Genomic DNA, 27,807 nt, shown 5'->3' with positions numbered 1-27,807 from the left:
CCAGAGCACAGCCGGTCAGTGCTCGCACGCTGCCGACCTCACGCAGCGTCTTCTTACTGTTGACATCAGCGCGCCACGACAGGTTCCTCAGCACACTCGCTATCACCTGGAAACACCGTGAGCAACAGGACAAGGACACATTCACAAGCTGAGACCGAAGATGAGTTTCTGTAAAGCGTCATTCAACACAGGTGAGTCTACCTGCTGCAGGTCTTCACTGTCAGACTTCAGCTGGGCGACCATCGCTCTCATACAGCCCTTCATGGAGCACAGTGTGGCCTGAGGGGAAAACAACGAGGTGAAGCTGTGATCTGATTGGTTACAGAGTTAGAGGCGTGTGTGTGTGTGATGATTGATTAGTCAGTAAGTGTCTGTGTTTTCCTCCGACCTTATTGGCTACGTCTCCAAAGGTGAGGTTGGTGAGCCCCATGCCGGCGTATCGCCGCAGGGTGACGCTGTAATGATCGCTGCTCAGACCGAACATCTCACAGTCCACCTGCAGCAGCTCAGCCACTGCCTGCAGACCGCCTGCAGGGACAAATAACCCACAGCCATACAGAGGGTGTGAATACCAGAGAGGAACGTTAGAGCAGAGGAACAGTAGAGCAGAGGAACAGTAAAGCAGAGGAACGTTAGAGCAGAGGAACAGTAAAGCAGAGGAACAGTTAGAGCAGAGGAACAGTAAAGCAGAGGAACGTTAGAGCAGAGGAACAGTAAAGCAGAGGAACGTTAGAGCAGAGGAACAGTAAAGCAGAGGAACGTTAGAGCAGAGGAACAGTAAAGCAGAGGAACAGTAGAGCAGAGGAACAGTAAAGCAGAGGAACGTTAGAGCAGAGGAACATTAAAGCAGAGGCACGTTAGAGCAGAGGAACAGTAAAGCAGAGGAACGTTAGAGCAGAGGAACGTTAGAGCAGAGGAACAGTAGAGCAGAGGAACGTTAGAGCAGAGGAACAGTAAAGCAGAGGAACAGTAGAGCAGAGGAACAGTAAAGCAGAGGAACGTTAGAGCAGAGGAACATTAAAGCAGAGGAACGTTAGAGCAGAGGAACAGTAAAGCAGAGGAACGTTAGAGCAGAGGAACAGTAAAGCAGAGGAACGTTAGAGCAGAGGAACAGTAAAGCAGAGGAACAGTAGAGCAGAGGAACGTTAGAGCAGAGGAACAGTAAAGCAGAGGAACATTAAAGCAGAGGAACGTTAGAGCAGAGGAACAGTAAAGCAGAGGAACGTTAGAGCAGAGGAACAGTAAAGCAGAGGAACGTTAGAGCAGAGGAACGTTAGAGCAGAGGAACGTTAGAGCAGAGGAACGTTAGAGCAGAGGAACAGTAAAGCAGAGGAACGTTAGAGCAGAGGAACAGTAAAGCAGAGGAACAGTAGAGCAGAGGAACGTTAGAGCAGAGGAACAGTAAAGCAGAGGAACAGTAAAGCAGAGGAACAGTAAAGCAGAGGAACAGTAAAGCAGAGGAACGTTAGAGCAGAGGAACAGTAAAGCAGAGGAACGTTAGAGCAGAGGAACAGTAAAGCAGAGGAACAGTAAAGCAGAGGAACAGTAGAGCAGAGGAACAGTAGAGCAGAGGAACAGTAAAGCAGAGGAACAGTAAAGCAGAGGAACAGTAGAGCAGAGGAACAGTAAAGCAGAGGAACAGTAAAGCAGAGGAACAGTAAAGCAGAGGAACGTTAGAGCAGAGGAACAGTAAAGCAGAGGAACGTTAGAGCAGAGGAACAGTAAAGCAGAGGAACAGTAAAGCAGAGGAACAGTAGAGCAGAGGAACAGTAAAGCAGAGGAACAGTAAAGCAGAGGAACAGTAGAGCAGAGGAACAGTAAAGCAGAGGAACAGTAGAGCAGAGGAACAGTAAAGCAGAGGAACAGTAAAGCAGAGGAACAGTAAAGCAGAGGAACAGTAAAGCAGAGGAACAGTAAAGCAGAGGAACAGTAAAGCAGAGGAACAGTAGAGCAGAGGAACAGTAAAGCAGAGGAACAGTAAAGCAGAGGAACAGTAAAGCAGAGGAACAGTAGAGCAGAGGAACAGTAGAGCAGAGGAACAGTAAAGCAGAGGAACAGTAAAGCAGAGGAACAGTAAAGCAGAGGAACAGTAAAGCAGAGGAACAGTAAAGCAGAGGAACAGTAAAGCAGAGGAACAGTAAAGCAGAGGAACAGTAGAGCAGAGGAACAGTAAAGCAGAGGAACAGTAAAGCAGAGGAACATTAAAGCAGAGGAACATTAAAGCAGAGGAACAGTAAAGCAGAGGAACAGTAAAGCAGAGGAACGTTAGAGCAGAGGAACAGTAGAGCAGAGGAACGTTAGAGCAGAGGAACAGTAAAGCAGAGGAACATTAAAGCAGAGGAACAGTAAAGCAGAGGAACAGTAAAGCAGAGGAACAGTAAAGCAGAGGAACATTAAAGCAGAGGAACATTAAAGCAGAGGAACAGTAAAGCAGAGGAACAGTAAAGCAGAGGAACAGTAAAGCAGAGGAACAGTAAAGCAGAGGAACAGTAAAGCAGAGGAACAGTAAAGCAGAGGAACAGTAAAGCAGAGGAACAGTAAAGCAGAGGAACAGTAAAGCAGAGGAACAGTAAAGCAGAGGAACAGTAAAGCAGAGGAACAGTAGAGCAGAGGAACATTAAAGCAGAGGAACATTAAAGCAGAGGAACAGTAAAGCAGAGGAACAGTAAAGCAGAGGAACAGTAAAGCAGAGGAACATTAAAGCAGAGGAACATTGAAGCAGGGGAACAGTAAAGCAGAGGAACAGTAAAGCAGAGGAACAGTAAAGCAGAGGAACATTAAAGCAGAGGAACAGTAAAGCAGAGGAACAGTAAAGCAGAGGAACAGTAAAGCAGAGGAACAGTAAAGCAGAGGAACAGTAAAGCAGAGGAACATTAAAGCAGAGGAACAGTAAAGCAGAGGAACAGTAAAGCAGAGGAACAGTAAAGCAGAGGAACAGTAAAGCAGAGGAACAGTAAAGCAGAGGAACAGTAAAGCAGAGGAACAGTAAAGCAGAGGAACATTAAAGCAGAGGAACAGTAAAGCAGAGGAACAGTAAAGCAGAGGAACAGTAAAGCAGAGGAACAGTAAAGCAGAGGAACAGTAAAGCAGAGGAACATTAAAGCAGAGGAACAGTAAAGCAGAGGAACAGTAAAGCAGAGGAACATTGAAGCAGCTGATGGTTCCACTGACCGAGTTCGTTCATGGCGTGTCGATGTTCTTCATCAAATGAAAGCTTCATGAGGACGCAGACGGCCGGACAGATCTGATGCTCCACTGGAGACGGCACTGAAGACACAAAGCGTGATTGTATGTTCTGTAACCAGTGCAGCATGAAAGCATGTTGGGATTAGCACGCTAGCTAATCCCAACATGCTTTCATGCTGCACTGATTACAGAACATAAGCCCAACATCTCTCCACTTCTAGTGATACTTTACTTCATGAGCAACATTTCTCTCCATCTTTGAAACGCTTTGTTGACATTATACATGAACGATTAAACACAACATTTGGACATGTGACGCGTTATGCCGTCTGTCCTCCTGATTGGTCAGTGTGCGTGTGTGACATCACTCACTGGGGTTGTCCTCCTGGTCGACGCCCCTCTCGTGGTTCTCCTGCCAGCTCCAACACTCCTCGCAGTAATGGCGGACCTGCTCCAACAGGTGGAGCACTCTGATCTCCCGCCGGCCCCTCTTGTCGTCGGGCTGACTGTGGACGATGTTGTGCAGCGCGGCCGACGCACGTGCACGAGCCTCTTTGCTGCCGCGGGAGTTACCTGATGTAAACCGACAGGTGAGTTACCTGTGAGGAACAGACAACACGTTCCTTCTGTGGGGACCACCTTACCTAGCAGCAGGGAGTCCTTGTCGTTGCCGTGCAGCAGCTGGATGAGCAGCGGCAGACAGCCAGACTGACGCATGGCGATGCACGAGTCCTGCGAGCTCGACATGGCGAGCAGCGTCCGTGACATGTCGTCTTTATCGTGAGTCCCCAACATCGACAGGAGACTGTACACCATCTCCACCTGTAGGGGGCGACACACACAACTTTTTACAGTGCACACCATCTCCACCTGTAGGGGGCGACACCTTTGGTGGAGGGTTAGGAGGTTTTGTAGTTGTGTTGCTAGGTAGAATTAATCACCTTGGTTCCGAGGTGGCTGGTGATTCGTCGAGGCACAGAGTAGCTCGTCTCATTGGCTGGCTCTTGGTCCAACCGAGCTCCGGCCAATCCGCTGCTGTCGGTCACCTGGGGGGGGGGGGGGGGGGGGGGGGGAGAGAGAGAGCGAGATGACAGGTGAACATTTCTAACACATCAGATTAAATAAAATAATGTCGCAGTAAAAAAAAAATCACATCATAATAAATTAAAACGAGATTCAATTTTTAAGGAAAAAAATCCAATAAACTGTAAAAACTGTATACACTTACATATATACATACACATACACACAAATACATACAGACACACACACACACACATATATAGAAATATATATATACACACGCATACATTATATACATATATACATATACATATATACATAGATAGATAGATATACAAATAAAAATTTGTATTTTTAAACCAAATCGCCGTCTTTCTCACATGAACAACAATCTAAATTGTAAAACAGCTTTTTTATTTTGACTACACAAAAAAAGAAAAGCCTAAGCGCATTATGTTAGGCAAATACAAATATGTATAATAGTACGAACAGTAGTGTTAGCAGTACTACTCACAGCTGCAGTGATAGTAGTACAATGTGCAGAAGTACCAGTACTGTAATAGTACTGCAACAGTAGCAGTACTCGTACCAATTTATAGTTCTTGTACCTTTTTTTTTGTTGTATAAACAGTAGAAGAAATATTTGTGGCAGCAGTAAACCAGCCAGTATTTATAGGAGCAGTACCAGTATGAATGTGTTCAAGTATAGTAGTATTTACACTATTAGCCAAATCAATAGTACCTCTCTTTCTCTGGCTTCTTTGTGTATTTCATGTGTATTAGTACCACCAGCGGAAACAGCACAGTGGTGGTGGCAGTATCAGTGTACACTAAAACGCTCAGCAGTACCATTAGTAGTAGAAGTATTTAAAGTAGCAGGGGTACTACTCTCGGTAGTACCATCAGTGTTAAACGTTCCTGTCTCACCTGAAAAATATGAAACATCTTTTTGACGACAAAAAAAATAAAAAGCCAAAGAGCATTATTTTAGCCAAATAAAAATGTGAATATAAATTATAATAATATTCATATTAAACAGGAGCAGATGGAAACAAGCATTTCTTTCATATTTTATTTTGAAAATCTTCTGAAAATTACGACAAAGAACAGGTGAGCTTACCTGCAGTCGTGCTCCCAGTCGCAGGATGTCCTTATCGATGTGCTGAATACGAGACACACGGTCCTGAACACACACACACACACACGTCAGGTTTGGTGGCGCGGGTCACACAGGTGAAGCAGCCTCCAGGTGTGATCTCACCTGAGCTCTCCTCTCCATCTCCTGACAGGAGCCAAGCTGCTCCTCCATCGCTGAGCGGATCTGACGGGCCTCGAACTCCAGCTGACGGCGACTCATGTCCGTCTGCAGAGTGAACTGACACAAGAAAAACTCTCGTCACGCATAAAGTTCGCCCAGAGCAGCCGGGGCTTATGGGTATTGAAGTATTTAGAGACGGGACAACAACAAGAAAACGTGTAAAAAGAGTATTTACATTCTCGGTGAGCGGCAGGCTGTCGATCCTCTTGGTGAGATTCTGCAGCTGAGCGTAGTACCAGTCCTTCTCCTTCTCCTCCTTCTCCAGCTCAGCCAATAGGAGAGACCTGTCAGGGAGCAGCAGAGCCAATCAAAGAGAGAGAGCGAGCGAGCGAGCGCGCGAGAGAGAGAGAGCGAGCGCGAGAGAGAGCGAGCGCAAGAGAGAGCGAGCGCGAGAGAGAGCGAGAGAGAAAGAGAGCGAGCGCGAGAGATAGAGCGAGAGATAGAGCGAGCGCGAGAGCGAGCGCGAGAGCGAGAGCGAGCGCGAGAGCGAGAGAGAGAGAGCGAGAGACCGAGAGCGAGAGAGAGACCGAGAGAGAGAGAGAGAAAGAGAGAGAGAGCGCGAGAGATAGAGCGAGAGATAGAGCGAGCGCGAGAGAGAGAGAGAGCGAGAGAGCGAGAGACCGAGAGAGCGAGAGAGAGACCGAGAGAGAGAGAGAGACCGAGAGAGAGAGAGAAAGAGAGAGCGAGCGCGAGAGATAGAGCGAGAGAGAGCGCGAGAGAGAGAGCGAGAGACCGAGACAGCGAGTGCGAGAGAGAGAGAGACAGAGAGAGCGAGCGCGAGAGCGAGCGAGAGAGAGAGAGAGAGAGGGAGAGAGAGACCGAGAGAGAGCGAGAGAGAGCGAGCGCAAGAGAGAGAGAGATCGCGAGAGAGAGAGAGAGCGAGAGCGAGCGAGAGAGAGCGAGAGAGAGCGAGCGCGAGAGCGAGACAGAGAGAGAGCGAGCGAGAGAGAGAGAGAGCGAGAGACAGAGAGAGCGAGAGACAGAGAGAGCGAGCGAGAGAGAGAGAGAGCAAGTGCGAGAGAGAGCGCGAGAGACAGAGAGAGCGAGAGACAGAGAGAGCGACAGAGACAGAGACAGAGCGCGAGAGAGAGAAAAAGAGAGAAAGAAAAAGAGAGAGAGCGAGAGGAACATTTTAAATCCGACAGTACTACTATCAATATTTTTCTTGTATTTTTTAATGTAGTTTCTATCAGATATTGCAGAATCAACAGCAGCAGTATTGCAGTTTTGTCAGTACTCTCAGTAGTACTGTCAGCAGTTACAGTGTTACAGTACACTCAGTAGTACTATCAGTACTGTCAGTAGTACTATTAGTACTCTTAGCAGTACCTCTCCTTCTCCAGCTCCTCCAGGCAGCGGTCATGGCCGTCTCTGCCCACAGTCGGCACCCCTCTCCTGGGGAAGCCGGTGGTGGTCGAGGAGCCAGGAGCTCCGGAGCCTCCAGCTGCTCCTCCAGAACCAGAACCAGAAGAGGCCGAGCTGGAGGAGGACGAGGGGGGCTGAGGAGGCCTCGAGCGGGCCTTAAACCCTGCAGACTCCAGGCTCATCTCTGGAGGAGAGACACAGTCATCAGGTTACACAGAATGTGTGTGTGTGTGTGTGTGTGTGTGTGTGTGTGTGTGTGTGTGTGTGTGTGTGTGTGTGTTTGTGTATATATATATGTGTAGATATTTCTGTTTGCGTGCCTTTACTTTGTTCACCTTTCAGTCTTTCGATGAGCTCCAGCTGAGAGCCAGACGCCTCTCCGGAATCTTCTTCTATGGTGCCCTGTAGCTGCTTCAGCACTTCCTGTTTTACACAAGTTAAGAAAATAAAAGCGGTACAGCGTTGAATCACAAGTGTGTTTTTCTGGTCTGCTGATAGAGAGGCACAAAATAAAATCCTGATGACACAACAACACAAATATCAATCGCATTAATACATGAATCTCTCTCTCTCTCTCTCTCTCTCTCTCTCTCTCTCTAAATCCTCTTTTCTTGACTCACCACGATGAAATGACAGCGTTCATACAGCGACATGATGGAAACTAACACGACTCACACTGTCCATGTGTGTTTCTGCTCATCGACAGGAAACAGGAAATGCGAAGTGAGTGTGAAGTTTAGAGAGGAAGGACAAGGACAATAAAGAAAAATAAAACTACAAGTTAAAAGACAACAAGCAACAGAAACTGACAAAAGAGTCAGAACATGAATTAAAGCAAGGAAAACTCAAACAATAAAAATTTGAAAGGAACTAAAGATGAACAAACGGCGATGAATGAAAAACATAAAGACAGAGAGGATGGTTGAAAGAGAGAAAGCATGAAGAAATGTAAACAGAAGAGGAAGTCAAATACAATAAACAGGCGACAGAAAGAAAGACAAGAGAAGAAGAAGAGAGGACAGACTTCTCACTGACGGGTTTCCTGAGTCCTCTCTGGGAGAACCAGAGATCCTCAAACACACAAACATCTCACTCTGAACAACAACAAGGAACTCATTCTGACGCTCATGATTGGTGGAAAATAGCACAAGTCTATTCTGAGCCAAAGAGAGAGACACACAGAGAGACAGAGAGAGACACACAGAGAGAGAGACAGAGAGAGACACACAGAGAGAGACAGAGAGAGACACACAGAGAGAGAGAGAGAGACACACAGAGAGAGAGACAGAGAGAGAGACAGAGAGAGACACAGAGAGAGAGAGAGAGAGAGAGAGAGAGAGAGAGAGAGAGAGAGAGACACACAGAGAGATAGAGAGACAGAGAGAGACACACAGAGAGAGAGAGAGAGAGAGAGAGAGAGACAGACACACAGAGAGAGAGACAGAGCGAGACAGAGAGAGAGAGACAGAGAGAGAGAGAGAGAGAGAGAGAGAGAGAGACACACACACAGAGAGACACACAGAGAGAGAGACAGAGAGAGAGAGACAGAGAGAGAGAGAGAGAGAGAGCGAGAGAGAGAGAGAGAGAGAGAGAGAGACAGAGAGCTCTACATGTATGTTCCTTTCTGTACTTAAATACTAATAATCTGTAGTATTAACAAAACTAACAATCAAATGACTGCTGTCAGTATTCCCGTCAGTAGCACAAACATGAGCAGTATTTGAGTAGTACTGTGAGCAGTATGCGAGTACCATGAGTACTGACCTTCATGTTGGAGGCCTCACTCTCCAGTTGGGTCAGGTGGTTGGAGTTGTCCTGCAGCTCCTGTCGTAAATTACAGTTCTCCATCTTTAACACCTCCACCTGTCTCAGCAGCTGGTCGTAGGACGCTGCCGCCATGTTGGAGGAGCCACGTCACACCTGTACACAACACACAGCAAGCGTCACACACTGGGACTGGAGTACTGGGAGTAGGGCTGGGCGGTATTTTGTAAGATTCTGGCGGTTTCACGGTTTGTCACGGGTATTTTTTTTCCACATTAAAGCATGAATTAATTGACGCCGAAAAGAACCGGCCAGCGAGCGGTGAACAGCTGGTTGTGTGCCGTGTTTTCCGTTCCGTCACTTCCTGTTTCCTTCACCTACATTCCCCTGGGTCCTAAGCCCCTCCAGGTACAGCTTCTTATCACCCTTCTATGTACCAATTTATGACAAATACCACACATATCAGGGCAGTCAGCGCTGCATGTGTCTGACCTAAACACCTTCTGTTGTTCAGTCTGTGTTCATCCTGCATCGCTCTCTTCTCTTCTTTAATGTAACGTTACTGGCTCCACAGAGCCTCTCCCAGCTGTTAGCAGACTGTTGTTCGCGAGCTTTACCCAGCATGCAGTTCGGCAGGGAAATTTTATAAATGTACACTTATTCGTGCGACAAATTGTTTATGTGTCACAAACTGTTGCGTCGTGGTGTTTTGTCCTGTTAAAGAGTTATTAGTTATGAAGTTATAACTATGACTAGGGTTCCCTCTCAATACACTGAAGAGAACTAGCTCCGACAGTAGCTAGATCGTCTGATCCACACTCCGGAGCAGTAGGTGGCGGTAATGCACCAATAGGATGGATGCCAACCGCCGTAAAACTAGAAGAAGAAGAAGTAGCGCTCTCAGCGGCGAACAATATATTTTGCTGCCTGTTGAAGAGCGACAGAAGTTGTTTTCGGCTGTATGTCTATATCATACGCTAAATTAAAACCGGTATACCGCCCAGCCCTAACTGGGAGACAGTGGGACTGCAGTACTGGGAGACAGTGGGACTGGGGTACTGCAGTACTGGGAGACAGTGGGACTGGAGTACTGCAGTACTGGGAGACAGTGGGACTAGAGTACTGCAGTACTGGGAGAATGTGGGACTAGAGTACTGCAGTACTGGGAGACAGTGGGACTGGAGTACTGCAGTACTGGGAGACAGTGGGACTAGAGTACTGCAGTACTGGGAGACAGTTGGACTCGAGTACTGCAGTACTGGGAGACAGTGGGACTAGAGTACTGCAGTACTGGGAGACAGTGGGACTAGAGTACTGCAGTACTGGGAGACAGTGGGACTAGAGTACTGCAGTACTTGGAGGACTGCAGTACTGGGACAGTGGGATTGGAGGACTGCAGTACTGGGAGACAGTGGGACTGGAGTACTGCCATACTGGGAGACAGTGGGACTAGAGTACTGCAGTACTTGGAGGACTGCAGTACTGGGACAGTGGGATTGGAGGACTGCAGTACTGGGAGACAGTGGGACTAGAGTACTGCAGTACTTGGAGGACTGCAGTACTGGGACAGTGGGATTGGAGGACTGCAGTACTGGGAGACAGTGGGACTAGAGTACTGCAGTACTGGGAGACAGTGGGACTAGAGGACTGCAGTACTGGGAGACAGTGGGGCTGGAGGACTGGGAGACAGTGGGGCTGGAGGACTGCAGTACTGGGAGACAGTGGGACTGGGAGACAGTGGGACTGGAGGACTGGGAGACAGTGGGACTGGAGGACTGGGAGACAGTGGGACTGGAGGACTGGGAGACAGTGGGACTGGAGGACTGGGAGACAGTGGGACTGGAGGACTGGGAGACAGTGGGACTGGAGGACTGGGCTACAGGTGCTAGAGCTGCACAATTAATCAAATTGTCATCGCAATCACGATTTTGGCTGCCACAATTAAATGAGCACGATCGTCTGCGATATTGACGTTTAAAATGCGTGCTCTGCTACATATCAAATCAAGCGCTTCCTCAACTAACAGTCCTAATAGGTGCACTGTAAGACTGGAGGACTGGGGTACATCAGCAGTGTAGTACTGTAATACTGGAGTACAGTGGGCCTGTAGTACAGCCGTGTAATTCATTCGACAACGTTAGCTCAGCACTAACTCAGAGAATAGTGACCGGCTCTCAGTCGCGTTGACCCAAAAATACATTCAGAGATCATCTGGACTCCAAACAGAGCTGACTCACAGTGGCAGCGAGCGTCACAGTGAATCAGCGAATCACAGAGATCCGCTGTGACAATCAGCCAATCGGCTCGTCGAGTATTCAAGTCCATGTATTCTTGTTGTTACGGTGACACGTGATTGGAGGCTCGAGAGGCCAATAGGGACGAAGAAAAGAACCACATCTCAGCCATAGTTTCTCCTGTTTGATACGAGTATTCCCTCTCACTGCATGTATTAAATACTTCTTCTTATACTACAGAGAAGCCTCTGTGTGTGTGTGTGTGTGTGTGTGTGTGTGTGTGTGTGTGTGTGTGTGTGTGTGTCTCAGCATCATGTGATGTTTCCTCTCCGTTACAAACACTGATGTCACTGTTTGACAGCTTCTCCATCATCAACAATGAATCAATAATATCATTGTGGTGTGAAGATCAAACACAGTCTGATCGTGGATCCGCTGGAACATTAAAGGACAACAATAGAAAACAACCTCTGCTCCTCATCGTCACCATCATCACCCTTATTTTAATTCCTCCCTCCGCTTCAATCACCGGTCGGCCATTTTCTCTCCATCATCCCTGCCTCCCCCATCCACCCATCCTCCCATCCTCGCTCTCTCTCTCCAGGAAACACACACATACACAGCACAAATCAAATCCACCAAAGAAGAAAAACACACAGCAGAGAGCAGACAATGAGAGAAGAAAAGAACAACCTCCCGCTTATCCTCCATCCTCCCCCGACTCCCCCCCCTTCCGATCCCCTGCTGCCCCCCCCCTTCAATAATCCCTTTGACATGAAAATACAAAGATCGGCAGAGGACGGATGAATAAAGAAAGAATAGATTGTGGATTGAGAAACAGAAAATGGCAGCTCACCCCATCGCTGTAGCCTCCATCACCCTCCTGTCTCTCTCCCTCTCTGTGTCTGTCTGACAGAGAGCAGTCAGCTGGGCAAACAAGCAGCCAATCAGGAGGCAGAGACAGTGAAGAGGGGGGAGGCTGCCTCTCCCTCCTCCTGCTGCTTCCCAGAATGCTTTGCAGCAGTTGCTGCAGGCAGACTGACTGAGTTACTGAGAAGCGCGCACACACACACACACACACACACTGCAGTCTGATCAATATCGGACTCTCTTCATGTATTAATGCTAGTCTAGGTCCTCTGATTAATACTATATATATATCCATCAGCTGCAATAGTTTTTACGATTATCAGAAGCGTAATTTGTTTTCTCCGACAGCTGATTTAATAAATTTATATAAAAATAAAGGGCCTGTAGAGGAAGTTTAAACTGGCATTCCAACCATTTGTATACAAGTATTTTTTTAAACAATTGCACATCTGCCCAACAAAGTCCAAAAACAGATAATTTGCTTGTAGATGTCTGTTTCCTGTTTATTTTTACTTGCTCAAAATCAAATTGCCTTTGTGGATTAATAAAGTTGAATTAAATTGAATTGAACTGGATTGGATTAACAAACGACTCAGTCCAGCACGGACACAAGGCATTATGGGAAATGTGAGCTGTCCCGAATGATACAACCTCCGGTTCTTTAAAGTGAAGTCAAAGCTTCACGTGTTAAAACTGCATTCTCTCTAGTGTCCACCAGGGGGCGACTCCTCTGGTTGTATAGAAGTCTATAGAAAATGACTCTACTTCTCTCTTGATTTATTCCCTCAGTAAACATTGTAAACATGAGTTTATGTCTCAATCTCTAGTTTCAAGTCTTCTTCAATACAGCATGATGTTCATTTAGTACATTATGGTCCATTTAGAGTCACACAGACCATAAAGCAGGGGATGCTTCAGGGCGGGGCTACACGCTGATTGACAGGTCTCTACCAGAGACGTGTACGCCGTCTCTACGTCACTCCTCAGTGCAAAAAAGATGTCCACGAATATCAACCAATATATCCACATCGGAATTATTTTACTCCCCAATATCAGTATCAGCCCAAAAAATTGGCAAAAAATCGGTCCGACTATAAACACAAGTACTTGTATTTTTACTAACATCATAAGTACATATCTCACAAATACTGCCATACTGCTACCAGTAGTAGTGGTTATGACTGTACTAATACAAGTAGTAAACTACATAAGTCATAACAGGTAACTACTTTTCTCAAGTCATCATTTATAATATAGTATTTAACTGATTCAGAGTAGTACTTGCAACAATAAAAGTACCAGCAGATGTGGTCTATGTAGTACTGGTTGTAACACAACAGCACTATTACCAGCTGCAGTAACAATCAGCAGTTTTAGTAGTACTACAGTGGTACTGTAGGGTAATAGTAATCAAAATGAGTATTAGTAGTACGGTTCAGTAACAGAAAGCAGTAATTAGTATTACTGTAGTTGTACTGCAGAGTAGCATAAGCAGTATATATGTAGTACTGTAGTAGCAGAACAGAAGTACTGCAGTTTTACTGTACAGTAGCCGTATAACTGCAGTAGAATTTGAGTAGTATTCTGTACAGTAGCAGTAGTACTTTAGTCGTACTGTAGTAGTACATCAGCAATAAGTACAGCAGTAGTGCTGTACAGTAGTAGTACAATCGTCCTGTACCTTAGCAGTAATACTGTACAGTAGTAGTATTACAGTGGTCCTCCTGTACATTAGCAGTAGTATTGTACAGTCGTAGTATTACAGTGGTCCTGCTGTACATTAGCAGTAAGCAGTAGTACTGTACAGTATTAGTAGTACTGTAACGTTACACTAGTTGTGTTTCTGTGAATTATTTGTGTCAATAGCAGCAGCACTGTTAGCCGTTAGCTGATCACATCACGGCTAACACTGACCCGCTACTTTATCTCCATTTCCCCAGAATACATCCAGAACTATCCTCCGTCTGCCGGTTCATGAAACACCGTCCTCCTCTTCCCGTCACCGTGAAAGCCGGTTAAATGTCCACCGGTCTGTCCACAGACACGTCCAACCACCGACATCAAACCAAAACAAACGGTTAGCATGGAGCTAAGCTAACATTGAGCTAGGCTAAGCTAACATTGAACTAAGCTAACAGCACGGCCGTGCTTACCTTTCTCGGTTCGGAGAAAAGTCTGCTTGAGACGGTGGAGGTTTAACGGAACATCACCGGGAAAATCTCACGCAGGCGGTAAACGAACCGTTAGACGCGGCGGAGGCCGCACATGTCTAACGGCCACGGCGGGAAAAGTGTTTCACAAAGTCCGGGAGAAGTTTAACTAACTCGGCCTTATTGTTATGGAGAAACTGCTGCCGCTGCGGTCCGCCATCTTGTGTCTGTGTGTGTGTGTGTGTAAAGAAGTACTCCAAAGAAAAGTACCTTTACCACAATGTACAATATACTCTGTTTCAAGGAAGTTATGTTTACAATAAATAGTCCTGCATTCAATACTTATTAAAAAGTACAGAAGTACTGTCAGCTTCATGTCAAGTATCAGTCGTAAAAGTACACAAGTATTCTCAGGTTTATGTGGTAAAAGTGTGAGTAGTGTAAGTACTAAAGTATCATCAGCTTTGTATAGTGAAAGTACACAAGTATGATCGGCTTCATGTAGTTAAAGTATCAGCACTAAAAGTACACATGTATTCTTAGTTTCATGTAGTTAGAGTATCAGCAGTATATAAGTATTATCAGCTTCATGTAGTAAAAGTGTCAACAGTAAAAGTACATAAGTATCACCAGCTTCATACAGTTAAAAGTATCAGTCGTAAAAGTACACATGTACTACCTTCGTATAGTTATAGGACCTTTATTGTGAAGGGCCAGTGGGAAGTTGTTTGTCTCGCCAACTTCACAAAACTCTGTTATCCAGGCTTTTACTTTGAAGTTCCCAGCTGGAAGCTGTTATGAATGTTTTAAAGATGGCGCCGGTTCTGGATGCTGCGGACAGCTCAGTGTTTTTTGCTCCGTTTTATGGTTTAACTGCCGTTAATCACGAACTGAGAGCTCCGGTTTGGGTGTCATGAGGAGCCGGTCACCGTGCAGTGTTACCAGATGCCTCGTGTGAACCGGACGGTCGTTTTAACGCTGCTGATCGTCAGCAGCTCCGTGTTTCTGCTGTTCCAGTTATATTACTACCGGAAGTACGTCAGCCAGGTGAGCCACTTGGAACAGGAACAAACAGGAACAAGCAAAATCGATCAACTGATAGAATAATCAATAAGTCAGTCATGGGGAATTCTTGTAAACAGATCATATTATTATAATCACTGAATCACGTTTGTAATATTTGCTGGAAAAAAGTTATGTCAACATTATTGAAACTGGACTTTATTTTGTCAATATGATAAAAGCTAATATTGTAAAAGCTAAGATTATAGAATACAACTTAAATAACGTAAAAGCCAGTATTATGAATTATAAATATTACCTCAATATAACAAAGTCTCAGCTTTTAGCAAAGCAACTACTTTTTTTACATTTATCATCATCAGATTTCCCAACATGCCTTTCTTCTGCAGCCTGGGCCTTACATCCTGAGCCGGACAGGTCACCTGACCGCCAACGACCTCCAATGGGTGAGCCAGTATCGTGTTAGTGTTAGCCTCGCTGTTATGATCTCTGTTAGCATTAGTGTTAGCATTGCTGTTCGTAGTGCTCTCTGCAGTGATGACAGATGAAGAAAGCTTTTACTTTACTTCCTATCCTGGCAGTTGTTGCTATAGTAACCGCCCTTCTCTGTCTGTTCTCCGCAGCAAACGGTGAAGAAGTTTCTGGGGTTGGCTCGACACTTCGGGCTGCCGCTGTTCCTCGCCGACACCGCCGCCCTGACGCTGCTCTCCCATGATGCTTTGCGGCAGCGTGACCGGCTGGTGCGTGAGCCGCACTGCAGCTTCCTGTGCACCGGCCGCCCAGTCACGTCCTTCGCTCTGCACGCCAACCTGTGGAAGTACGAGGTGAGCGTGTGATGTGTGACGAGCACAGATTTCACTAGCATTAGCTAACAAACTTTCATCAAACCCAATCTTCAAAAAAGGCGACAAGTCTGACCCAGCAAACTACAGGCCCGTCTCACTTACGTCAGTAGTGTGCAAACTCATGGAAAGACTGATTGCTGAAGACATCAGGGAGCACCTGAAATCTAACAACCTTCTATGCAAGCAACAGCACGGCTTCATGTCCGGCAGATCAACAGTTGCTAATCTACTGGAAGCAATCGACATCTGGACTGAAGCCCTTAGTCACAAGCTTTGTTAGATCCTGGGGTTCTTCGGCCCGATACGGGGCTACTTACTGACTCAGCTCTCTATTGAAAGATGGTCGAGCTGGTGTTCTTGCGAGGGAACTCGCCTGGCTCTTCTAACTGCCGTTACTCCCGACGTCTACCCTGCTTCCTCCGGTCTGAGTGCACTCGGTCGAGGGGCCACCCTGACCCCGGGCGCTCCTACCGGTCGCGTCGGTTATGGCAGCTTCCCTCTTCTGGATCCGTGCTCTTGGTAAATGCCAGGTTAGGTTTTAACGGCTAGGATTACTTCTAAAACCGTAAGGGATTGTTAAGTGGATTCGGTCTCTAGGATAACCTCACAGAACTCAGTTGTTAGACATACAATAGATTTAACCTTTTACTGCCACGAGGAACATTTACTACTTAAGCAAATGAATGCACTTGAGAAATTTACTTTAAATGCAGATTAGATATTTATTGCAGGTTATATTTAGTTAGTTAGCAAGGGTTAAGCTACAGCTCACATAATGTGAGCTACAAAACTACACTTGATTCGTACTTTTAATTCCTTGATTATACTCATTGGTTTTAGTTGCCGAGGCGGCTCGGTTGGAGCTGGATTTCAAAGGTTCGGTGGAAAAGTTCTTTTGGAGTTGTTAGGAGCGAAGGTCTGGCCGGACCCTCGGTCCTCCTGCTCTCGCAGCAGAATTCGTTCAACAGTCCCCGAGACTCAGTCCAAAGTCTTTCTAGGACTGCTGTGTTCCTCCGTTGTTCAGTTGTTAAAGTCGAGCAGTGGGGAGAGGCAAACCCTCCGTCTTTCAATCTTTGTCCACGAATGGCAATCTTTCTTTTCGTGAGCAGAGACAGAGTCCTCAAATACTTCAGTCGCGAATCGTCCATATCTTCCTTCTCAGGGCACTTGGAACGGCTCTCGTGTAGAAATCCCGTCTTGCTGTTTGCAAGTTACTTCTTTTATAACACTTTTGGGCTGCCTCTCCCGTCTCTCCCCCCTCTTCCTCAACACGGCCTCCCTCAGCCCATGATTAACATGACATCATTGATTTGGTGCATGTGCTTCGAAAAGTACCTAACTTTTATGTGTGTGTGCATGAGGAAATCACCCCAACTTCCCTGTCTGGGCGCTTACTGAATCAAGCTCTGCGCGTGTCTGGGTGTTCAACATCTGTTGTACTTCCCCTTTTCCTACACTCACACATTTCTAACACAGATTATTATAATCACAGTTACAGTTGTTAATCACTTTACTTAGTACACATTTGCTTATAAAATGATTATTGATCTCATCCTTCATCATGATTTGTGTGTTTTCTTCTCAACCACCGTTATTTCCCCATCCCTTGAAGCCAACACCCTGCTTACTTCCTCTTTCTCCGTACTTTCTGCACCCAGACTGCACTATGTTCCACATGAGAGACTTCTCCTTCAACTTTCAACCTTTGGCATCCAAGACAACATACTTCAATGGATCCGTAACTTTCTTACCAATCGCAGACAATGAGTAGTGGTAAATGGACAATTCTCTGATTTTGCAAGCGTCAACAGCGGGGTACCTCAAGGCTCAGTACTTGGCCCTTTGCTGTTTGTACTATTTGTGGCTGATATACCGGATTTCCTCAACAACTTTGTCCTGATGTTTTCCGATGACACTAAGATCTTTGAAGTCATATCACAGCTACATGACACGCAGCACTCCAGTCTTCAGTGTGATTTGGACCATCTCCAATCTTGGGCCCAAACAATGTGCATGTTATTTCACCCAGATAAATGCAAAACAATGCACCTCGGGAACACCAACGCACATACACAATGAGGAACAACGACGGCACAACCCACCAGCTTCAAATCACATAAGAAGAGAAAGACTTGGGTGTAATTATCGACCGCAACCTCTCATTCTCCAGGTACATCCAAACCCAGGTATCCAAGGCCAACCGAGTGTTGGGAGCAATCAAACACACGTTCCAGTCCTTGGATCAAACATCATTTCTCCACCTGTACAAATCCTTGGTACGTCCTCACCTCGAGTACGCCTCAGTCGTCTGGTCGCCCAAACTCAAGCGGGACAAAGACGCCCTGGAACAAGTTCAGAGACGCGCAACTAGACTAGTGCACGGCCTCTCCAACCTCTCATACCCAGAAAGACTTGCCAGCCTCAACTTGCAAATGCTGGAATTTCGCCGCAAACGAGCCGACAGCGTACAGTCGAACAGAAGTGGTGAAGTATGTGGCAATAGTATGTTCAAAAAATCCCTCAGCACCAATACAAGAGGTCATGATCTGAAGCTACAGGTACAACACCAGCCTGGTCCACGGAAACCTTTTTCCTCTAGTAGAACACCACCAGTATGGAACAGCCTGAGTCAAGCAACAGCTAGTGCCTCCTCAGTCAACGCATTTAAGACCAGCCTAGGGAGAGAATGGCAACACCATCAAAGCCAACACCAACGCATATGTTCCTACTAATTCACCGTCCAGTCTCACGTTCTGCATTAACATATCTAACAAACCGTGAGACTCAACTATTTACGGATGAGGATGAAGCCATCACCTTGGTTTAGGGTCTCAATACTCTTAAAGGGTACCTAATGACCTTTACTAAAGATAAATGACTAAAGATAAACAATTGAACACATAGCTAGCTAGCTAGCTGTGTGTTCAATTGTTTATCTTTAGTAGCTAGCTAGCTAGCTTCTGTGAATCCGACAGCCTCCCGATGCGCCTTCTTTAACAGAGCATCTTAGCCGAGTAGTTTCTCGAAGTACAATTGTTCATTTGTTCTTGCTAGCTAACAAGAAAATAAACGAAGCCAATAAAGCTAACGTTAGCTGACAGATGTTTACGTGACAACTATTAAAACATTTTTATCTCTGTTCAAGTAAGATATTTAATTTGAATTGAATTTTTTTGTCTTTCAGCCTGGCTTCCTATTGGCTGCCGAGCAGAAAGGCTTCGAGCTGCTGGAGCTGCGAGGAGAAGACCCGCGATTGGCCAGTCTGGACAACCTATCAGGAGAGGAGATCCCCCTCCACTTCCTGTTCCGCCTCCACGGTTGCATCATACAGGTGAGTGAGTGTCACTGGTCAACACCTGACAACAACAGACAGTACGTCAGCAGCCATCTTTGACATGATAGCTTTCAGGTGTGTTTGGGCTCAGGTGGTTCACCTTGTTTCTCTCTTCCCTTTAATTTCATATTGAAATGTTTTCATTTTGTCCAGGTTGATTTTTATATGATTGGGAATTAATTACTTTCTCCCAGGTGGTGTTCCTGTATGAGCGGAGCGGGAACTACCTGTGGCACGGAGCGCTGCGCCTCAAATCCAACATTGACCGAAGCTTTGCTCCCTTCAAACTGCTCGACTACGGACGTTACTCTGGATCCTACGACAGGTGAAACTTGGTTCAGTTCTGCTCTGAAGGAACACTTTGTATTGCTGTTAGCCTCACTGTCAGCATTAGATTTAGCCTCACTGTTAGCATTAGATTTAGCCTCACTGTTAGCATTAGATTTAGCCTCACTGTTAGCATTAGATTTAGCCTCACTGTTCGCATTAGATTTAGCCTCACTGTTGGCATTAGATTTAGCCTCACTGTTAGCATTAGATTTAGCCTCACTGTTAGCATTAGATGTTGCCTCACTGTTAGCATTAGATTTAGCCTCACTGTTAGCATTAGATTTAGCCTCACTGTTGGCATTAGATTTTGCCTCACTGTTAGCATTAGATTTTGCCTCACTGTTAGCATTATATTTAGCCTCACTGTTAGCATTAGATTTTGCCTCACTGTTAGCATTAGATTTTGCCTCACTGTTAGCATTAGATTTTGCCTCACTGTTAGCATTAGATTTAGCCTCACTGTTGGCATTAGATTTTGCCTCACTGTTAGCATTAGATTTTGCCTCACTGTTAGCATTAGATTTTGCCTCACTGTTAGCATTAGATTTTGCCTCACTGTTGGCATTAGTGTTAGCCTTGCTGTTTCCAACAGTCTGTTACAAATAAAGAAAGGGAGGACGACTCTTTAAAACATGCAGTTAAATAACAGAACACAAGATTAATCCTGAAATGGTGTCTGACAACTGAACTGAAGGCTATTTAAAAAAAATTCTTTAGCAATGTTTGCTTCATTGCCAGTTAGAAAACTAAACCACGGGGCGAGCAGGTTTCATCTAAATCAAGATGTCGTTAATAAAACAGCTGATTAACGTTATATCTGTTAGTTATAGATGATGTTGTTTTGTGTGGTCGCCCCCTGCAGGCCGGAGCTGGTCCTGACGGTTCTGGACGGTCTCGACGTCCGAATCCCGCGCAACGTTTCCCATTTTCTGTCTGAGCACCGACAGGCTAGATTCTTGGAGTGCCGTTACCGTGACGCCCGCAACTTCCTGCAGGTCAGACAGACGGGATACAGGGCTTTTATTGTGAAAGGGAAGGGGGGAAATTAATTTAAACCGTCTAATGGAAATATAAGTCGTCAAAAATGAAAATAAATGTTCTCTGTCTCTCTCTCTCCATTGTGTGTGACTGTAGCTCTACCCTGATGACTCGTCTCCAGAGGCGGTGGAGTTTCGGAGGAAAGTGAAGTCGTTGCTTCATTTGGCCGCTCGAACACTTGCTCAGCTCGACGTCCCGTTCTGGCTGAGCAGTGGAACCTGTCTGGGTAAGAAATAGGTTTTTACGTCTCTCTCCTCTTTACCAGCAGCTCTGTGCGTTGAACACAAACCAACTAACAGTTAGTAAAGCTGGAGTAGAGATGATGTCCAGAAGAACAGAAGGAGAAACATCATGAACGACTTGGAGATCAACAGGTTTCTGGAGATGAACAAATATCTTTTAGAGAAGCTGTTTGAAGGAATGAAAGAGGTCCAACAAGTCCTCCACCTCTGGAACTCGCTGAGAAACATCTGTTCACTTTGACGTATTTAGATGTGATAGAAACATCTGTTAGCTCCCGATGTTCACTTTGACGTATTTAGACGTGATAAAAACATCTGTTAGCTCTCGATGTTCACTTTCACATATTTAAGCGTGATAGAAACATCTGTTAGCTCCCGATGTTCACTTTGACATATTTAGACGTGATAGAAACATCTGTTAGCTCTCGATGTTCACTTTGACGTATTTAGACGTGATAGAAACATCTGTTAGCTCTCGATGTTCACTTTGACATATTTAGGCATGATAGAAACATCTGTTAGCTCCCGATGTTCACTTTGACGTATTTAGACGTGATAGAAACATCTGTTAGCTCCCGATGTTCACTTTGACGTATTTAGACGTGATAGAAACATCTGTTAGCTCTCGATGTTCACTTTGACGTATTTAGGCGTGATAGAAACATCTGTTAGCTCCCGATGTTCACTTTGACGTATTTAGACGTGATAGAAACATCTGTTAGCTCTCGATGTTCACTTTGACGTATTTAGGCGTGATAGAAACATCTGTTAGCTCCCGATGTTCACTTTGACGTATTTAGACGTGATAGAAACATCTGTTAGCTCTCGATGTTCACTTTGACATATTTAGGCGTGATAGAAACATCTGTTAGCTCTCGATGTTCACTTTGACATATTTAGGCGTGATAGAAACATCTGTTAGCTCCCGATGTTCACTTTGACGTATTTAGACGTGATAGAAACATCTGTTAGCTCTCGATGTTCACTTTGACGTATTTAGGCGTGATAGAAACATCTGTTAGCTCCCGATGTTCACTTTGACGTATTTAGGCGTGATAGAAACATCTGTTAGCTCTCGATGTTCACTTTGACGTATTTAGGCGTGATAGAAACATCTGTTAGCTCTCGATGTTCACTTTGACATATTTAGGCGTGATAGAAACATCTGTTAGCTCCCGATGTTCACTTTGACGTATTTAGACGTGATAGAAACATCTGTTAGCTCCCGATGTTCACTTTGACGTATTTAGACGTGATAGAAACATCTGTTAGCTCCCGATGTTCACTTTGACATATTTAGGCATGATAGAAACATCTGTTAGCTCCCGATGTTCACTTTGACATATTTAGGCGTGATAGAAACATCTGTTAGCTCCCGATGTTCACTTTGACGTATTTAGACGTGATAGAAACATCTGTTAGCTCTCGATGTTCACTTTGACGTATTTAGGCGTGATAAAAACATCTGTTAGCTCTCGATGTTCACTTTGACGTATTTAGGCGTGATAGAAACATCTGTTAGCTCTCGATGTTCACTTTGACGTATTTAGACGTGATAGAAACATCTGTTAGCTCTCGATGTTCACTTTGACATATTTAGACGTGATAGAAACATCTGTTAGCTCTCGATGTTCACTTTGACATATTTAGACGTGACAGAAACATCTGTTAGCTCTCGATGTTCACTTTGACATATTTAGACGTGACAGAAACATCTGTTAGCTCTCGATGTTCACTTTGACATATTTAGACGTGACAGAAACATCTGTTAGCTCTCGATGTTCACTTTGACATATTTAGACGTGACAGAAACATCTGTTAGCTCTCGATGTTCACTTTGACATATTTAGACGTGACAGAAACATCTGTTAGCTCTCGATGTTCACTTTGACATATTTAGACGTGATAGAAACATCTGTTAGCTCTCGATGTTCACTTTGACATATTTAGACGTGATAGAAACATCTGTTAGCTCCCGATGTTCACTTTGACATATTTAGACGTGACAGAAACATCTGTTAGCTCCCGATGTTCACTTTGACGTATTTAGACGTGACAGAAACATCTGTTAGCTCTCGATGTTCACTTTGACGTATTTAGACGTGACAGAAACATCTGTTAGCTCTCGATGTTCACTTTGACATATTTAGGCATGATAGAAACATCTGTTAGCTCTCGATGTTCACTTTGACGTATTTAGACGTGATAGAAACATCTGTTAGCTCTCGATGTTCACTTTGACGTATTTAGACGTGATAGAAACATCTGTTAGCTCTCGATGTTCACTTTGACGTATTTAGACGTGATAAACGACGTGTTAGGACGTCGACCCGTCAAACACGGACGAGAACGACGTCACCGTGTCTCTTCTATAAAAGTATAAAGAGTGAGCTGTTTGACTTTAGAGCGCGTGTCTCCCCCTGCAGGCTGGTTCAGGCAGTGCAGCGTCATCTCGTACAGTCGAGACGTCGACGTCGGTATTTTCGTCGAGGACTTCCGGTCGGACATCGTCGCAGCGTTCAGGAACGCCGGACTGTCACTCAAACACAAGTTTGGAAAGGTGAAAACGAAATACTTTTAATTCGTCTTTACAGTTTTTTATTTCAACAATATTTTACTACCTTACTTTTAATTTGTTTATTCAACATATTTATCAACTTTCTGCTTGTAAAGCGGGTGCGTGCACTTTATCTTTAAGATTTTTTGTATTCGTATTTTGTTTAAAATTTTCACTTTTAATCTGGTATATGTCAAGTTGGTATGAATTGATTCTGAAGTGTGTGTTTTATTTTGAAGGCATGTGTTTTATTTTGAAATGCAGGTGGGGGACAGTCTGGAACTTTCCTTTCAGAGTGACGACGTCAAACTGGACGTTTTCTTTTTCTACGATGACGGAGACGTCGTTTGGAACGGAGGAACTCAGGCGAAGAGTGGAAAGAAGTTCAAGTAAATGTTTCTGTTTTTTCATTTTAAAACTGTTTTTAAAAAACGTAAATATTAATGGAAGTAATTTAATCATACCAATGAACGAAGTGATATTTTATGGCAGACTGTTTACATTTGTTGGTAAATTTGTTTTTTGATGTTGAGGGGATTTTTGTGAAAAAGTCAAAAAAAGTTTTATGTCTCCACATTTTATTTTGAAACTGGAAGTTTCACAGTGTAACAGTTGTTTGCTATAAATTCTTGAAAATGTTTTTGTTATAAATTTCTCACTGTTATAAACTCTTTATTTTTTGTGTTTTTGTACACCAGGTACATCTTCCCTTGTTTCTCGGTGTTACAAACTTTGTTCAGCGGCGGGCCGTGCATTTTATACCTGGGCCTTCACTGCTGTCCTGCAGCTGAAATACCACCTTATAACCACATGATGGCGCCACAGCTACGGTTAATATTTGTTTCTAGGGCTGTAATAATTTGGGTTGGGTACCGAAACTCTGTGCCAATATGGGTACTTAGCGCTGTCGCTCATAAGCACAACACAGGCACGCGAAAGCTTCTTGTCCTCCTTTGAGACCAACTGGCGGTTGGCAAACGACAAATTGGCGCATTACCGCCACCAACTGGTAAAATAAAATAAGTCATGAGACGTGTCGTATTTTGCCAGAGAAGGAAAATATGCTCATATTACTTGGCTTCAAACTACAGCTTCAAACTTTTTAACTATGAGCAACATGTTAACTGTTCACAGTTTACAGTACACTTAAATAAATATAAATAAATACAAAACACACACACTCTGTACACACACTGCAGCTTCAAACTTCAGCAATTATTTTTGCAGAAATATGAGCATATTTTCCTTCTCTGGCAAAATACGACACGTCTCATGACTTATTTTATTTTACCAGTTGGTGGCGGTAATGCGCCAATTCCTCGTTTGCCAACCGCCAGTTGGTCTCAAAGGAGGAGAAGAAGAAGCTTCGGCGTGCCTGTGTTGTTGTGCTTTTGAGCGACAGCGCTAAGTACCCGTTGTAGTAAAACTATGAGTGAGGAGCGGAGGACCGAGGCTGCCAGGACCGAGTCATCAGAGTCGTGTAAAAAAAGTATTTCAATCGACTCAGGCACCGAAAGGAAGCACCGAAATCTACGTTACGTTTCGGTCCGGTAGATACCGGACGTATAGGAACCGGTTCCATACCGGCACCGTTTTTCGGTACCCAACCCTAGTAATAATACACGTATTCGTATTAAAGCGTTCGGTACGAGGCTTACAAACCGAACAATACGTTTGAATAATAAGAGTGCATTTGGACAATGCAGAAGCTTAAATTGTGGGAAATATGTCTTCTGTGCTCACGTAGGAGACAACGGGCTGTGTGACCTCTGAACCGGAACAAAAAACAGCTGGGGCTACGCAAGTGTTCTGGGAGGCTACGCTAACTAGCTTAACGGGAAAACAGCAGCAGCAACACGCATTCTGCTACACACGAGTAAAAAAACTAACCAGTTGACTTACCAAATGCTGATCACAACCTCCTTTCTTTGTTGACAAAGAGTTTAATCCCACGGTTAAATCCAAACTCACAAATCAGTTTCTCCTCCTTCAGCCATTGAGTGTTAAAAAAACAAAGCTAGGTAAAAAAAAAAGAAAAAATTACACCAAGCAGAATGCAAAAAATGTCATCATTTCTTCCATATCTTTCAATTTGAACTCTTACTACTCCGACTAAGCCTCTGCTGCAAATTTCGTTTCACGATAGTCACGTGCTCGCCCGCTGACCAATCACAGCGCACGCTGAACCGCACTGCAGAGCTGCTCCTGAACACTGAGCTGCACTAATGCTGACGTGCTTGTAGGCCAGCTAGCAGCTCTGACACGTCAAAGAATACGCCCAACATGTCAAACTAAAGATCTGATTGGTTGAACACTATGACAATCAACATCGTCTCCATTCACTTAAAGTGCACATGATGCACTTGTGAGTCTGCAGGCCTCTGGCTCTGTTCTACCTAGAGACACAGAGGTGAGATCTGATTGGATAAAAGCTCTACTTAAAGCAAGCTGCACTGGAAGCAGAGCAACTGAGGAAGACAGGAGCTGTGCAATGAGAACATAAGATAATGGGAAAATATTTGTATGAATTATAATACATGTAGTGTATTAAAGAAAAAAATTTTAATTATAAAATAGCTATAACTTTGATTCTGTTTAGGCCAGCAGAGAAAACCTTGAAGGCCCTGACAGCAAATATTTCTTTGTGTTTTTGTACACAGGTACATCTTCCCCCGGTTCTCGTTGTGCTGGGCGGAGCTTCTGGAGCTGAAGGTTCGTGTTCCCTGTGAAACGCTCGACTACGTGACTGCGAACTACGGTTCCACCTGGAACGTCCCGGTGAGGAGCTGGGACTGGAAGTCGTCGCCTAGCAACGTGCAAGAGAATGGGGTGTGGCCTCCATCCGAGTGGGTGGAGCTTATTCAAGTTTACTGAGACGGAAACTACAAACAAAGAACACTATAAACACAATAAAACACTAACAAAAGCTGACTTTTTTTTGTCTGGATGACATCAACTCTCATAATAACTACAATAATAATAAATGTTTGTCACGATGTCTACAATGTCCTTTATATAACCATAAACTTCATTTATGAATTAAAGCACGAACATTACATCTAAAGTCTGTTTTTAGTTCAAAATCGTCCACTGTCATTAATGTAACATTTAATACAAAGAAGTTATAAATAATTCTGTTTAAATAAAACTGATCAAACTTCCCTCATTATTTGGACTGATTAATGTGTGTTAATGCATTTATTAAAAAGAGACATCCAAATATGTAAAAAATACAGTATAATTTGATCAAATAAAACTAATTTATCTTCAAACACTATTTGTCGAACTGCAGAACATTTTATATATAATATACATGTACTTAAAATAAAATGTCAGCAGTCATTCAAAGTCCCTCCTGGTTGTGAGCAGACTGTTCATATTGTGATGAGTTCTTTAACTTGTGTTAATGAATCATCTGATGTTCCTGTGAGTGTGTTTATGTCCATAACGTTTTACTCAGAATCAACTCTGAACTTGTTTTTAATTGCTACAGAACATTTTCACTGAATATTTCTATCTTCAAACTTGTTCCAACTTCACATTAATCTCCAGCAAATAGTGAAATTAATTTCAGTTTATTTCAGATTTATTATATCAGTGTTCAACGTGTTAGTCCGGTGACGTCACGCGGCCGCCTCGCGCTGTTGCTCCTTGTGGACCACGTGACCCTTGCTGATCAGGTCCGGGATCTCCACCGCGAGCCAGGGTCCGAGTCCCAGCGCCATCAGGTGCGCGAGACCGAAGCGCGGCGCGTTCCGGGCCCAGAGCGGCGCAAAGTGGTCCGTGAGGCAGATCTTTCCGCCGCGGTACATCTTCGCGGTTTTACCGTCCAGCTCCGGGATCGCGACCTCGGGCGCGGTGTTAGGGTATGTCACCGGGATGTCGAACTCCAGCCGGAAGTCGTAGCGCAGCAGCTCGTGGATGAACCAGCACGTGCCGGTCCAGCGCGTGCCGTCCGCGTTGGACTCGAGGCGGAACCAGTCGTTGTCCGCCACCTTATTCTGCTCCACGAAGTGGATCAGAGCCTGGTACTCCTCCTTCAGCCGCTGCGGCCACAGCGCGCGGTCCCGGGGCCCCGCGTGCGTCTTCTGCAGCGGGATCTGCGACACGGCCCTGCGCGTGGCGTCGTCCGCCATTTTCAGTCCCCCCCAAAAAGAAAAAGAAAATAAGATTTAATAAAAAAAAAAAAACTGGTTTAAATTCAAACAGCTTCAGTTCGGGTTAAAGTTTGTCTTCAGTCCCGGTCTCAGTACTGACGTGGACTTCCGGTTGGACAAGGCGGGGCTGCGCGTCAAGACGAACCACTTCCTGTGTGGGATTTTCAAAATAAAATCCCCCACACTCCTGCAGTAATTAACTAGATTCCGGTCCATTAACCCGGTCTAGAAATCGCTGTTCGGTGTGAGGTCGGATTAAAAAACCAAATGAATAAACGTCAGTTTGTTTTCATCTATTTTTTAACAGATATTTGGGTAAACAGACAAATTTGAGCAGTTATTATATCTTTTCCATGTTGTACTACAATAAC

General features: G+C 44.8%; 3 protein-coding genes across 6 annotated transcripts in view; 1 reads left to right on the top strand and 2 right to left on the bottom strand.

Annotated features, from left to right (window-relative positions):
• Window positions 1-14,151, bottom strand: part of apc (APC regulator of WNT signaling pathway) — a 23,203-nt gene extending 9,052 nt beyond the window's left edge. Inside the window, exons 1-14 of the mRNA XM_079288889.1 lie at window positions 13,914-14,151; window positions 8,657-8,812; window positions 7,228-7,315; window positions 6,857-7,076; window positions 5,703-5,811; window positions 5,471-5,584; window positions 5,330-5,392; window positions 4,128-4,232; window positions 3,831-4,008; window positions 3,559-3,759; window positions 3,172-3,267; window positions 389-528; window positions 202-279; window positions 1-106 (exon numbers count right to left, since the gene is read on the bottom strand). The exon at window positions 1-106 is cut by the window's left edge and continues 11 nt beyond it. Coding sequence (XP_079145015.1) covers window positions 1-106; window positions 202-279; window positions 389-528; window positions 3,172-3,267; window positions 3,559-3,759; window positions 3,831-4,008; window positions 4,128-4,232; window positions 5,330-5,392; window positions 5,471-5,584; window positions 5,703-5,811; window positions 6,857-7,076; window positions 7,228-7,315; window positions 8,657-8,791 — 1,633 coding nt within the window. The 5' untranslated portion in view covers window positions 8,792-8,812; window positions 13,914-14,151. The remainder of the gene's footprint in view (window positions 107-201; window positions 280-388; window positions 529-3,171; window positions 3,268-3,558; window positions 3,760-3,830; window positions 4,009-4,127; window positions 4,233-5,329; window positions 5,393-5,470; window positions 5,585-5,702; window positions 5,812-6,856; window positions 7,077-7,227; window positions 7,316-8,656; window positions 8,813-13,913) is intronic.
• A 574-nt stretch (window positions 14,152-14,725) lies between these two features.
• fktn (fukutin) lies at window positions 14,726-26,380 on the top strand. 4 transcript variants are annotated; one of them, XM_079289153.1, is made up of 11 exons: window positions 14,726-14,957; window positions 15,296-15,379; window positions 15,557-15,757; window positions 18,963-19,109; window positions 19,307-19,437; window positions 20,305-20,437; window positions 20,577-20,706; window positions 23,149-23,282; window positions 23,544-23,668; window positions 23,978-24,109; window positions 25,940-26,380. In XM_079289153.1, the coding sequence occupies exons 1-11, from the start codon at window positions 14,856-14,858 to the stop codon at window positions 26,151-26,153; spliced, it is 1,533 nt and encodes a 510-aa protein (XP_079145279.1). In that variant the 5' UTR covers window positions 14,726-14,855; the 3' UTR covers window positions 26,154-26,380. The 4 variants fall into 4 exon arrangements, with proteins under 4 accessions (XP_079145279.1, XP_079145280.1, XP_079145282.1 ...); XM_079289154.1 differs by having other exon boundaries at window positions 15,323-15,379; window positions 25,940-26,379; XM_079289156.1 differs by lacking the exon at window positions 23,978-24,109 and having other exon boundaries at window positions 15,323-15,379; window positions 25,940-26,375.
• Window positions 26,381-26,838: 458 nt separating this feature from the next.
• ufc1 (ubiquitin-fold modifier conjugating enzyme 1) lies at window positions 26,839-27,697 on the bottom strand. Its single transcript, XM_079289157.1, has one exon. It carries the CDS (start codon window positions 27,413-27,415, stop codon window positions 26,903-26,905), a length of 513 nt encoding a protein of 170 aa, XP_079145283.1. The 5' UTR covers window positions 27,416-27,697; the 3' UTR covers window positions 26,839-26,902.
• Between the last annotated feature and the right edge of the window lie 110 nt (window positions 27,698-27,807).

This window comes from Melanostigma gelatinosum (genome assembly GCF_949748355.1).
Source record: "Melanostigma gelatinosum genome assembly, chromosome: 18".
Taxonomy (NCBI): Eukaryota; Metazoa; Chordata; class Actinopteri; order Perciformes; family Zoarcidae; genus Melanostigma; species Melanostigma gelatinosum.
Note: the sequence above shows the minus strand (reverse complement) of the source record. Positions and strands in the feature narration are given on the sequence as shown.

Coding starts and splice junctions, on each gene's coding strand:
- fktn (XM_079289153.1), top strand. CDS start 14,856: ATGCCTCGTGTGAACCGGACGGTCGTTTTAACGCTGCTGATCGTCAGC. Junction 15,380..15,556: donor CCGCCAACGACCTCCAATGG/GTGAGCCAGTAT, acceptor TGTTCTCCGCAG/CAAACGGTGAAGAAGTTTCT. Junction 20,438..20,576: donor ACGCCCGCAACTTCCTGCAG/GTCAGACAGACG, acceptor GTGTGACTGTAG/CTCTACCCTGATGACTCGTC.
- ufc1 (XM_079289157.1), bottom strand. CDS start 27,415: ATGGCGGACGACGCCACGCGCAGGGCCGTGTCGCAGATCCCGCTGCAG.